Source organism: Bos mutus, chromosome 11 (genome assembly GCF_027580195.1).
Source record: "Bos mutus isolate GX-2022 chromosome 11, NWIPB_WYAK_1.1, whole genome shotgun sequence".
NCBI classification, from domain to species: Eukaryota; Metazoa; Chordata; class Mammalia; order Artiodactyla; family Bovidae; genus Bos; species Bos mutus.
The window spans coordinates 8,148,149-8,159,944 of NC_091627.1; the positions used below are offsets into that span (position 1 = coordinate 8,148,149).

The following is an 11,796-nucleotide window of genomic DNA, read 5'->3' on the forward strand; positions in this document are numbered from 1 at the left end:
AGGGCTTCATTATTGGGCCAGTGCTTGCTGCCAAGTTCCCATATCCCTTATCCACTGTGCATCTGGGAGTGCATTGGTTAACATAGTTGGAATGTAAGAAAAACAAGCAGCAGCCTTGGAATTAACCACATCAGACCTTTGAGCTAATTGGTTCTTTCTTTGTTGTGATCCACTGCACCTTTGCTCTGTGAGAATGTAACTCTGTTTAGTACTTTCTGAGGCTGGGAGAAATAAAGAAAAAACACTTCAAAGGAAAATAAGTTTTCTGGCTGAGCAGCCTTTATCAAAAAAGGGTCATAAAATGTTCACAGGCCTCCAAGGCCAGAAGATAATGTACACAACATTGTTTATGGGAAAGGTATGCAGAAAAAATCCTGGTTTCGATAAAGACAAAACAGATGTAATGTTTGGGCTGACTCTGTATGACTTTGCATCTTTCATTTCCCTCTATGTACAAGTCAAGGTATAAAAGTTCCTTTTGAAAATAAAGTTATGGGCCTCACTCACCAAAGCTTGGTCTCCCCTTGTCGTTCTTTTTTTCCTTTTCTCTCTTTTTCTCTCTCTGTTCTTCTTTCAGGATAACTCCTTGGAACACAGTAGCTTTATTGGCTTTCTGTGTTAATCAAGGAAGATCAAGCCTCTGATCTCTCCGCTTTGCTATCCTTATTGCCTAAGCTGTCATCCTGAGGGTACCCCTGATTCCTGCTGGGGCAGGACCCTGGTACCAATGGGAGGTCATGAAGGCTGGATCCTGGAATGGGGCTCCTGGACTGGCAGGATCTGGGCTCTGCCTGAACAGAGGCTCTGTCTTGTCTGCATGAGAGGCCTGGGTCTTGGCTACCTGTCCCCAGATGTTCCACAGCAACAAGGAAGAGTATGGCCATCCCTGGGACTTGCTCAGACTTGGGCTTAGGGATCCATCCAAGTAAGTGACAGAGAGGAAGCTTTTGGCTGGAATGAGGTAAGGAAGAGGCAGTGTAGGGACCCAGGGCAGACAGCACTGGAAGACGGGCCATGAGATGTGGGTCTGCCCTTACGTCCTGCCCAATCTTGGCCAAGAGAACAAAGGGAGAATTTGCCAAGTATTTTGGTGGAGGACTGGGTTATTGGGTTTCCTTCTTATATTTGGCAAAGGTGGAACAAACTGCCAGGTGGGCAAAAAATGCTGCTACTGCTAAGTCACTTCAGTCGTGTCCGACTCTGTGCGACCCCAAAGACGGCAGCCCACCAGGCTCCCCTGTCCCTGGGATTCTCCAGGCAAGAACACTGGAGTGGGTTGCCATTTCCTTCTCCAATGCATGAAAGTGAAAAGTGAAAGGGAAGTCGCTCAGTCGTGTCTGACTCTTAGCGACCCCATGGACTGCAGCCTTCCAGGCTCCTCCGTCCGTGGGATTTTCCAGGCAAGAGTACTGGAGTGGGTTGCCATTGCCAGGGGTCTCTAAAACACTGGCCTCTCAAGCTTCCAGACTCTTCCCATTCATTTCCCCATTCATTTCCCCATCTCAATGCAGGAGACACTAACCATTATCCTTATTTTACAGATGGGGGAACTGAGACTCCAGAAGGTGAGAAGGGAGCTGATAGTTCTCTCTCCTGACCCTCCCTCCTTCCTTTCCCCTGCAGTGCTGTGCAGGCAACAGGATGCTTTGTAAGCAAGCACGGCGACTGTCGCACAGAAAGGCCGGCACGGGGCAGAAGGTGGGGGCTGTGGACCGAACGCTGGACCGGAGGGGCGGGACGCCGTAGAGGGGCCCCCGGCCCCACCCCCACACGCTGGCAGACTCTGCCCCGGGTCGCCACCCCACTCAGGGCTTTACCCAGTGAGCAGAGCTCTCTGTGCAAGCCCGGCCTTCAACTCCGCCTTGCCCCGCCCACAAGCAGTTCAAGCCCCGCCCACTCATCGAGTCCCGCCCCTTTCCCGGTCCCCGGGAGGGGCCAGCCCTGGGCTGCCTGCTGAGAAGCCTAGCCGGTGGAGGCTTCAGCCCTCAGCTTGGGTGAAAGAGCCCGACAGAGGGGCGGGACAGCTTGGAACCCCCCATTCCGCCCCATCTTGCCCTTGGGGACCTGGGCAAATCGGCGACTCAGCACCTCCGGCTGGGCGAAATCCGAGACACTGGGTTTCTAAGGCCCCACCTGTGTAGGGAAAATTTTATGGTTCGGGTCACAGAAGAAACAGTGCATGGGCGCGGGAGGGCAGAAAAAAATCCTAGAGGCGGGGGAGGGGATGGTGCGGAAATTCCGAGTCAAGGGAGTTCACCTACTACTTGTCGGGCTGGGCAGTTTCTGCGGCTCTCAGAGACCGGATGCCATGACGCTTTCCCTGATACTGTGAAAGGTTCAGTCTCTTTCGATTGGGTGCCTGTTATGGGTGACACTAAGGGCCACATATTAAAAAGCAGAGACATTACTTTGCCAACAAAAGTCCGTCTAGTCAAAGCTATGGTTTTCCCAGTAGTCACGTATGGATGTGACAGTTGGACTATAAAGGAAGCTAACCGCCGAAGAATTGATGCTTTTGAACTGTGGTGTTGGAGAAGACTCTTGAGAGTCCCTTGAACTGCAAGGAGATCCAACCAGTCCATCCTAAAGGAAATCAGTCCTGAATATTCATTGGAAGGACTGATGGTGAAGCTGAAGCTCCAATACTTTGGTCCCCTGATGCGAAGAGCTGACTCATTTGAAAAGACCCTGATGCTGGGAAAGATTGAAGGTGGGAGGAGAAGGGGACGACAGAGGATGAGACGGTTGGATGGCATCACCGACTCAATGGAGATGAGTTTGAGTAAACTCCGGGAGTTGGCGATGGACAGGGAAGCCTGGCGTGCCGCAGTCCATGGGGTTGCAGAGTCGGACGCGACTGAACTGAACTGAGGGCTACATGGCGAGCTGCATGCCTGAGTTCCTGCATTCGGCTCCGGGTCACCACCGAGACCAGTTACGTCTACACTCTAGAAGCCGGAGGCAGTTAGCAGACATCCTCAGGTGTTTCTTCAGCTCTGATGGGTGTTTTAAAAGTTGGGCGCCGGGGACTCAAGCTCAGTCCCACGAGGGCTGCCCCCGCCCCGCTCGGCGTCACCGTCACCCCTGGCAACCGGCTGGCCCCGCCCCTTCAAGGGGAGCCAGAGCCAAGGCAGTCTTTGTTTCTCGCGCCCTTCCGCGGCGCCGGCGGAGCAAACATGGCCCACGCTGTACGGGCTCTGTGGCCCCACGGGCGCGCTCTGGCCTGGAGGCTGGGCGATCGGCCGGCGCTGGGACTCCACGCGCAGAGCCGGGCCGGCTTCACCGGGGCAGCGGGAGGCTCGGGCCCCGCCGCTACGGCCCGCAAGGGGGGTCCACGGCTCCTGGGGGCGGCGGCGCTGGCCCTGGGTGGCGCCCTGGGACTATACCACACGGCGCGGTGGCACCTGCGCGCCCAGGACCTCCGCGCAGAGCGCTCGGCCACACAGGTAAGCCCGAGGTAAGGGCTTGGGTAGCAAGTCGCACAGGTAAGGACCGAGCCTCGGGTAGGGGCCCTGGGGTGAGCGCGGAACCTCGGGACTTCTGGGAACCGGCGGCGTCAGAAATCACCTCCTCTGTCGCCTCTTGACCTTGAGCGAGTGACCTGGTTTTAAGCCCTCCAGCCCTCAATGTCCTCATCTGTGAAATGGAGGCTTAATGATGCCGCTAACTGGAACTGCCTCTGTTTTAAAGTCGTTTTACAAACGTGTTTTAAGACTTTTTAATGGGAAGATTTGGAAATCACTGAAAAGGGAAAGTCTCTTGCACGGTTTATCACTTTCCAAACATTTTCCGCCTCCCTACCCCTGTCTCCAAATCCTGAGATTGTGTATTTATTAGTATTATTAGTGTTCTATTTTTACGAAACTGATGCTGGTAGATTCCAGGCCCTGAGACAAGGAACAAGGGTATGTCCCCCCAGGCAAGGAGCTGATCCAGCTGCCCTTTGCTATGCTTTGTGCACAGTGCCAGCCCCCGCCCCCACCACACATCCACAGGCGCCTCTTTCCTGAACCCCTGGGAACAGGATTGGGTAGACGGGGAGTGGAGTTCTCTGTGTCTCCCTGCCCACCCACCTCCATGGCCCAGCCTCAGTCTCCCATCTCTGAACAATGCGGCAGGGGGACCACAGCTGTGACTTTCAAACGTGAGTATGCGGCAAGCTCACCTGGGGCTCTCCTGCTCTATGAAGGCCAGGGGCCCAGATACCACCCTCTCCTGTTGGGCCTTTGTACATGAGTTTGTGCAAACTCTGGGAGATAGTGAAGGACTGGGAAGCCCAGCATGCTGCAATCCATGGGGTCGCGAAGAGTCTGACACGACTGAGCGACTGAACGACCACCACCACCACTCGGAAACGCTGGGCTCTAACCCCCTCATCCAGATATGCCTTGGGTCGAGGGAGTAGGGATGGGCACTTCCGAGTTGAAACAGTTGCATCTGGGGGCACACACCTGCCGTGTCTGACATTCCCCTGGGACCGGAAGGAGCAGAGCGATGTCTGTCTAGCATTGGACAAAGATGAGAAGATCCCTCCTACACAGAACAGACTTTCTGCCGGGAGACCCCCCTGGATGGGCTTGAGCCTGAACTGTCTGCTGCAAGACCCTTCCCCACCTCCCTGCCACCCATCCCCCATTCCTCCCGAAGTTCTCAGAGACCCTGGAAAACTCCCCTGGGAAAGGTTTGCTTGGGGGCGGGGCCTGGGCACCCAGCTTCAGAAGTTCCTTCTCTGCTCCTTGTCCAGCTCTCCCTGTCCAGCCGCCTGCAGCTGACGCTGTACCAGTACAAAACGTGTCCGTTCTGCAGCAAGGTCCGCGCCTTCCTCGACTTCCACGCCCTGCCCTACCAGGTGGTGGAGGTGAACCCTGTGCGCCGGGCCGAGATCAAGTTCTCCTCCTACAGGAAGGTGCCCATCGTTATGGCCCAGGAAGGAGAGAGTTTGGTGAGCCTTGGGGAGCTGCCCCCTTCCCAGTGTCCTGGGTTGTCCTGGAACACCCCTGAGTCGGGCCCTGCTCTGCAGCCCCGGGAGGAATGTGGGCTCTTTGAATTTCCGCTGAGGATTATAAACCAGTGAGTCTAAGGGAGGCAGAGTGCCACAGAGCTTCAGTGGGTTCTGAAGTCTGGGTGGACTGGATTCAAGGAGGGGCTCTGCCACTCCCTGGCTGTGTGACTTAGGACCAGTCACTTAGCCTCTCTGACTTGGCTTCATTGATCAACAGAGAACCGTACCCTCCGGGGTGTAGGACTTGGCTCCTAGTCTGTAGCTTCTGAGTCTACCCAGCCCCTCAGAGCCCAGGGGGTCACGTGGGTGAGGGCAGGGCTCAGACCCTGGGTCCTTCCCACCTCCTCCTGTCCATTAGCCACACTTGGGTCTCCCTTACACAGGACAGGCTTCCCTGATAGTGGGGATTGCGACCTGGGGGGAGGTAGAACTCAGTGAGCATCAGTTTTCAGGGCAAACCCCCAGGGACAGGGACACAACACCCAGGATCCCCCTGACCAGTTCCTGCAGAATGTCTCGGTATCAGGATTGTAGAAGAGCCCCTGGTGATCTGGCCAGTGGCCAGTCAGCCAGTCCCCACCGCCCCTCCCAGCCCTGATCTAAACCATTCTCTTCTCCAGCAACAACTGAACGACTCCTCTGTCATCATCAGCGCTCTCAAGACCTATCTGGTGTCAGGGTAAGGAGCCCCTGCAGCCAAGGCTGGCACCGTGTCTCATGGCCTCTCCTGTCTCAGGGAGGCCTCCCCTGGGCTCCTCCATGGGAGTGGGGGTGGGGCTGCAGCTTAGATTTCCAGAATGGGTTGTGGGTGTCACTCTGAGATCCCCCCTTCCTCTCCTACGCACATCTCCCTCTGTCCGGGAGGTGCTTCCGGAGTCTGCCCCAAATCCCTCTTGCTGCAGGATCTCCTGTGTCACCCACAAGAGAGTGGGAAGCTTCTGCGGGTGGACTCAGGTCAGGGAGGTATTATTCATCCAGAGGAGGTGAGGGCTTAGGCTCCATGAGGAAGAGGGAGTCGGGGTAAAACTCTGGATGTCTCCCAAAGGCAACCCCTGGCAGACATCATCACCTACTATCCACCCATGAAGGCGGTGAATGACCAGGGCAAGGAGGTGACCGAATTCTGCAACAAGTACTGGCTCATGCTGGATGAGAAGGAAGCCCAGCGGATGTATGGGGGGAAGGAGGCCAGGACGTGAGTGGGGCCGGGGCTGGCCCTGGGGATGTGGGGAGGGGGTGGTCTCCCCTCCGAGGGGACCAGGCTGAGCAAGATGCTGTAAGCCATGAGGGCTGGGGCTGGGCCACAGGTAGGACTGAGTCCCCTTGTGCCTCCCCCCACCCTGGGCGCTCGTACAGGAAACCCACCAAGCCCGCCCTCTGCCCCCCTTGCCTGCAGGGAGGAGAGGAGATGCTGGCTCAGGAAGCCCACCTGGCCTGCCCTCTGTCCCCCTCGCCCGCAGGGAGGAGATGAAGTGGCGGCAGTGGGCGGACGACTGGTTGGTACACCTCATCTCCCCCAACGTGTACCGCACGCCGGCCGAGGCCTTGGCCTCCTTTGACTACATTGTCAAGGAGGGCAATTTCGGGACTGTGGAGGGCGCCATGGCCAAGTACATGGGTGCAGCTGCCATGTACTTCATCAGCAAGCGGCTCAAACGCAGGTGATGGTGCATGCGTGAGTGTGTGGGTGGGTACGTGTGTGTGCACCTGGGGGCTTCCCATCTCCCAGCATTAGCCCATCTGAGACTCAAACCCCAAAACTCCTGATTGCCTCCCCCACCCCAGGAGAAGCAGGGCTGGCCTTGGAGTCCAGTTCTGGGTCCCTGTCTTGTACCTTCCTTTGTCCCCCTCGCCTGCCCCAAGAGCTGCGCTGGTCCCCAGGCCTTCCCGTGGTCCCCACCCATGCCAGGGTTCGGAATCCCCCTGATGGACTTCTTCTCCATCCCTGCCCAGGCACCACCTCCGGGATGACGTGCGGGAGGATCTCTACGAGGCTGCCAACAAGTGGGTGGCAGCTGTGGGCAAAGACCGGCCCTTCATGGGGGGCCAGAAGCCGAACCTGGCAGATCTGGTGAGTGTGGTGGTGGCAGGGGGTGCACATATTGGAGGGTCTCTCCTTGGGGGCCCAGGCTGGGAAAACCCAGGTGTGGGCAATACCTGCATTCACAGCTCCTCCATCCCAGGGGCACCTGGCTCTACTGATTGTCAAGGGCCTAAGGAAAACGAGTGCCCCAGGCTTCTACCTAGCAAAAAGTACTGCGACAGGGTCTTGTTAGCCTGACCTCAGTGCCAATCCTTGAAGCAGTTCTGCCAGGGTAGAATATGCGGCTTGCAAGGTTCAGGTCTTGGAGTAGGTGATGGGGTCCCCTCTTCTAAAATCTCAGGAACTGAGGGTGGGGGAAGGGCATTTTCTCAAAGGAAACTCTGAATCGGGGCGGGGGGGCGTGGTTTGTTGCCCAGAAAAGGGGATGTAGGTGCAGGACAGGCAAAACCTGCAACCAGCCCACACACTTCATTCAAAGCCCCACGTGCAAAGCTGGCCCATTAGTGGGTGTTTCGCTAATCCTGCTGACTACGCCAATTGTATCGCTGATCCTGTTCGTGACGCCAGTTGTCTTGCTGTTCACACTGCACTGTTTGCTGAACCCAGGGGAGACAAGGCACGAGCTGAGAGGCTGGAAGAAAGCTCAGGGAGCCGTAGGGACTACAGACAAGTTTATTCTCTCCTGGCTGGCACAGCAGCCATAGCCGCAGACATAACGTAAGCTCACATAACACAGCACAACCTCTGGGGCGTTCCAGGTGGAGCTTACATATGCTTATAGAACAAAAGTAGCCCGTGGCCCAGCGAGTACCTCGTGAGGCTCACGCGCAGTGCTGTAAGTGTTCTCGGCCATTACATCTTGATTATTCACAAAACATGGGGCGAAGGCGAGAGGGCGTGGGGCGAGAGAGCCTGACCACCCGTCTTGGCTAATTTGCTGTTTCCCTAGAGTAAGTCATGGGGCTCTCAGAGAGGGGAGGTGATGGGCTGGTGTTGACACCCCTCTGTACCCACCCCCAGGCAGTCTACGGCGTGCTGCGTGTGATGGAGGGTCTAGAGGCCTTCGACGACCTCATGCGTCACACTCACATCCAGCCCTGGTACCTGCGGGTGGAGAAGGCCATCGCCGAGGCCCCCCAGTGAGCTGAGCCTCGTGATCCCTGCCAGGGGGCGGGGGCGGAAACAGCAGAAGATGCCGGCTGTGAAGGACCAGGGCCGCTGGGGCAGCACTTGGCGACGCTGAGACGCTGTGCAGTGGGGGACAGGATCATTCGGCCTCTTGTGCACCCCACCCTGGCAGACCCCTCGCCTCTAACACTGGACGTCTGCTGCGGCCCTGGGGGACAAAGCCCAGACTTGGTTTCCATCCACAGGGCATGGAAGGCTACCTCCCTCCACACCAGCCCCAGGGGATGACCCTCCCCGACTCCCGCCTGGGCCTCCCTACTCTCAGCCTTCTCTGGGGCTCTCGAGGCTGCCCTGTCTGTGCTGTGTGGTGGGAGTCAGGTCGGGCTTCTGCCCTGAGCAAGGGAAGCAGGGACCCTTTGGTTTTGGGAGACCCTGTCCTCGGCTCCCTCTGGGTCCTGCTGTTCCCAGGTACCCCACCCCCACACTGGGACTGTATATCATATTTGCAATAAAGAAAAGGTTTGCGGCTCCCCGCGTGGTGGCACTGTAGTGGAAGTCAGTGCAGGTTAGGGAAGGCCACCCTGGCCGTTAATACTGTTTGTTCAGGGCTTAGCGAGGGTCAGGCCTGGGTGAGAGGCTCAGTGGGCTTTGTGTCCTGGAATCCCTGGGTTCGTGGCCACGGAATGCTCAGCAGGGAGGTGCAGAGATGGCCTGGGGCATGGGTCCAGTTTTGCTCCCCACTGACTGTGGGACTCTGGGCAGGGCAGCAGCACCCCTCTCTGAGCCTGAGCCTCTCCCTCTGTCAAGGGGGCTCAAGGATGGCCCCACCTCCAGGGACAGTTGTAACGGCTCAACCGCAAGATACAGGTCTGTGTGTAGAAGGATGCCCGGCTTAGCGGGGGCTGGAGTTGTTCCAGTCCTGATCTACAGACCAGGAGACCAGGGATCAGAGGACACGGGGCCTTCCGAGGCCCTCCGGCCATGGATGGCCACCCAGGGCTTCAGTCCCAGGCTTGGGACTTCACGAGATGGACGGTAGGACAGGAGTCTATAGAGAGAAGCAGCTCTGGGAACAAGGAGGGGCTGTGGGGTCCCTGCTTTCCTGGTTTCAGCAGATGATGGGCACTCTGGTCCGCCGAGGTTGCCCTCCAGAGGCTGGACAGCCAGCCAGTGAGCTGATCACTATGTGCTGTGCCCTCCCTGTTGGGGAGTGACGGGCCAACTCCCTCAGATCCACCCAGGAGAGTTTAACCTTTTTCTTTAATTTTTTTTAAAACAGAAATAATTCATGGTCTTTGTATTAGCACATGTTCAAATAAGGTTGGTGATGGACAGGGAGGCCTAGCATGCTGCAGTCCATGGGGTCGCAAAGAGTCAGACAAGACTGAGTGACTGAACTGAACAGATAAGGCAGCACCGACCATAAGCCCTCCGGAGGCAGACAGTGCCATATGGGGAGGCAGCAGCCTCAGCTTCTGCAGGGCTGTCCGCCACCTGCTTGGTTTGGTTCCCGTTGTGAGCATCTGCCCTCGTCACCCTGTCACATTGGCTGGGTCTTCGTGTCTGCAGAGTGCTCCTGTGGGAGGAAGGAGGGAAGCTGAGGCCTGACGTCATACCACACGTCTGAGGGATGAGGAGCCGTGGAAGCCGCCTCTGAGGGGCCAACAGGTGTTCGGGTCTCCAGTCACTGCTGCCGGGATGCTGTTCCCCCTTCACTGATAAGCTTTTAAGTCCCCAAGGGGCCTGTGATGGCCGTAGAGCCTCCCGCAGCAGGGCAGGAACTAGGCCAGGAGCTGCATGATGTGCTGGGGGAGGCCTTCCTATATCCCTTCCCCTCCCTGCTTTCCTTCTCTTCACAGACGGCCTTTTCCACATCACCCGCCCGGAGTTACTTGGTACTTTTCCAGCTGTTCAAGGAGGCTGGCTGGCCTTTCTCTGTCTCAATCCCAGAATCCTCAAAGGGAGTATTGGATGTGACCCGCTTGGGATAAGGCGGCCACCTTCAGTCCATGATACTGTGGCCCGGGGAGGGTCTCACGTCTCACAACCCCACCCTGTGCTCCGTACCTTTTCTGCTCCTCCTGCTGAATCCGGTGATTGGGTGTCCCAGCCTTGGCTTCCTCGGGAGGCCTGGCCTAGTTAAGGAGACCCCGTGGTGCAGGCCAGACCCCAGCTGCTCATTGCCACACCTCTCCTCGTGTTCGCAGAGATGTTTTCTTTTGACTTTGTGTTTCTCAGAGGAAGATACGGTTAACGACAGAGCAGCCATCCTGGGGATAGGGGCCTGACCCCAGTGAGGAGTGAGCTTGCTGCAGGCAGAGAGGAGCCTGTCCATACCTCCTAACCTCACCCACCTCCACTAAATGGTCACCTTGATGAAAAGTCCAAGTCCTTGGACTTTTAGAACCGCTAGTTAGAAGTTCCCTGTGACAGGGACTTCCCTGTGACAGGGACTTCCCTGTGACAGGGGCTGGATAATGGCCAGTCAGCGCAAGGCCACCAATGCAAGGGGCCCCGAGTCCTGCTTCTGTCAGAGTATTCTCCCGAGGTGACAACCTTGCCTCAGTCACCTTTTCCCATAATTGCCAGAGGGCGGTAAGAGGATGCAAAGCCCAGAGGAGCAGGTCACAAGGCCTGGTGCTGCCACCTTGTGGCCAATCCTGGAATCGCATCTTTGGGCCATCTTCCTTCTCCAAGGGCTCTTACTTGCCCATCTGGAAAATGGGCTTCCTGGGTAGCTCAAATGGTAAAGAATCTGCCTGCAATGCAGGAGACCTGGGTTTGACCCCTGGGTCGGGAAGATTCCCTGAAGAAGGGCGTGGCAACTCACTCCAGTATTCTTGCTGGGAGAATTCCATGGACAGAGGAGCCTGATGGGCTGCAGTCCACGGGGTCACAAAGGGTCAGACAGGATTGAGCGACTAACACAACACAACAAAAATGGGGTTAACATGCAAGGGTCTGAAGATGAGTGGGTAGGGAGAGTCACGCGTCTCAGGGGAAAGAACTGCAAGCCTGGAACCCTTGCCCCATTTTGATCAAGCTCAGGTCGTGGCGAGTGCCCTGTGGCGGTAGTGGCAGCAGCGGGTTTGAGGTGGGAACTCTGTGACCTTGGGCAAGCCCTTGGAGGTCAATTACCCTTCATGAGGTTGCTGTAATCAGGGATGGGAAGGTTGCACAAAGTTGATGTGCACTGTTGATGGGTGAGGGGTGTTTTTCTGCAGCCGGTGAGGTACTGTTTCTTCTCAGAACACACTCCAGCTCTGTTTCCATCTGGGCTCCTGCAGTTCACAGCCGAGAGCTACTGTTTCCAGACAAGAGCTCCAGGAAGTAAGAAGGGGAGAGTCCTGAGACTGTGCAGATCAGGAGGGCTCCCAGGGGAGAGCGAGCCACAGCAGAGGCTTTAAGGATTAGGATTCTGGGTTGCTTTTTTTGTTAGATGGTTAAATTTTAAAATTTCATTTTTGTTATACAAATAATTGTGTATTGGGCATAAACAGATCTTGCAGAGAAGCAAAAAGATGATACCAATTATTTATAGACCCATCACTGAGATTTAAAATTTTTAAAAACAATTTAAAAATTCAGGGTGCTTCCTTGGTGGTCCAGTGGCTAAGACTCC

The 11,796-nt window shown here is 56.5% G+C and overlaps 1 protein-coding gene across 2 annotated transcripts; it reads left to right on the forward strand.

Annotated features, from left to right (window-relative positions):
* Nucleotides 1-537: 537 nt before the first annotated feature.
* On the forward strand, nucleotides 538-8,704 carry PTGES2 (prostaglandin E synthase 2). Of its 2 annotated transcripts, XM_070378931.1 has the most exons (8): nucleotides 538-925; nucleotides 1,542-3,446; nucleotides 4,745-4,942; nucleotides 5,623-5,681; nucleotides 6,048-6,197; nucleotides 6,463-6,663; nucleotides 6,956-7,073; nucleotides 8,067-8,704. In XM_070378931.1, exons 2-8 carry the CDS (start codon nucleotides 3,000-3,002, stop codon nucleotides 8,187-8,189), a joined length of 1,296 nt encoding a protein of 431 aa, XP_070235032.1. In that variant the 5' UTR covers nucleotides 538-925; nucleotides 1,542-2,999; the 3' UTR covers nucleotides 8,190-8,704. The 2 variants fall into 2 exon arrangements, with proteins under 2 accessions (XP_070235032.1, XP_070235033.1); XM_070378932.1 differs by lacking the exons at nucleotides 538-925; nucleotides 1,542-3,446 and adding an exon at nucleotides 3,547-4,144.
* The last annotated feature ends 3,092 nt before the right edge of the window (nucleotides 8,705-11,796 follow it).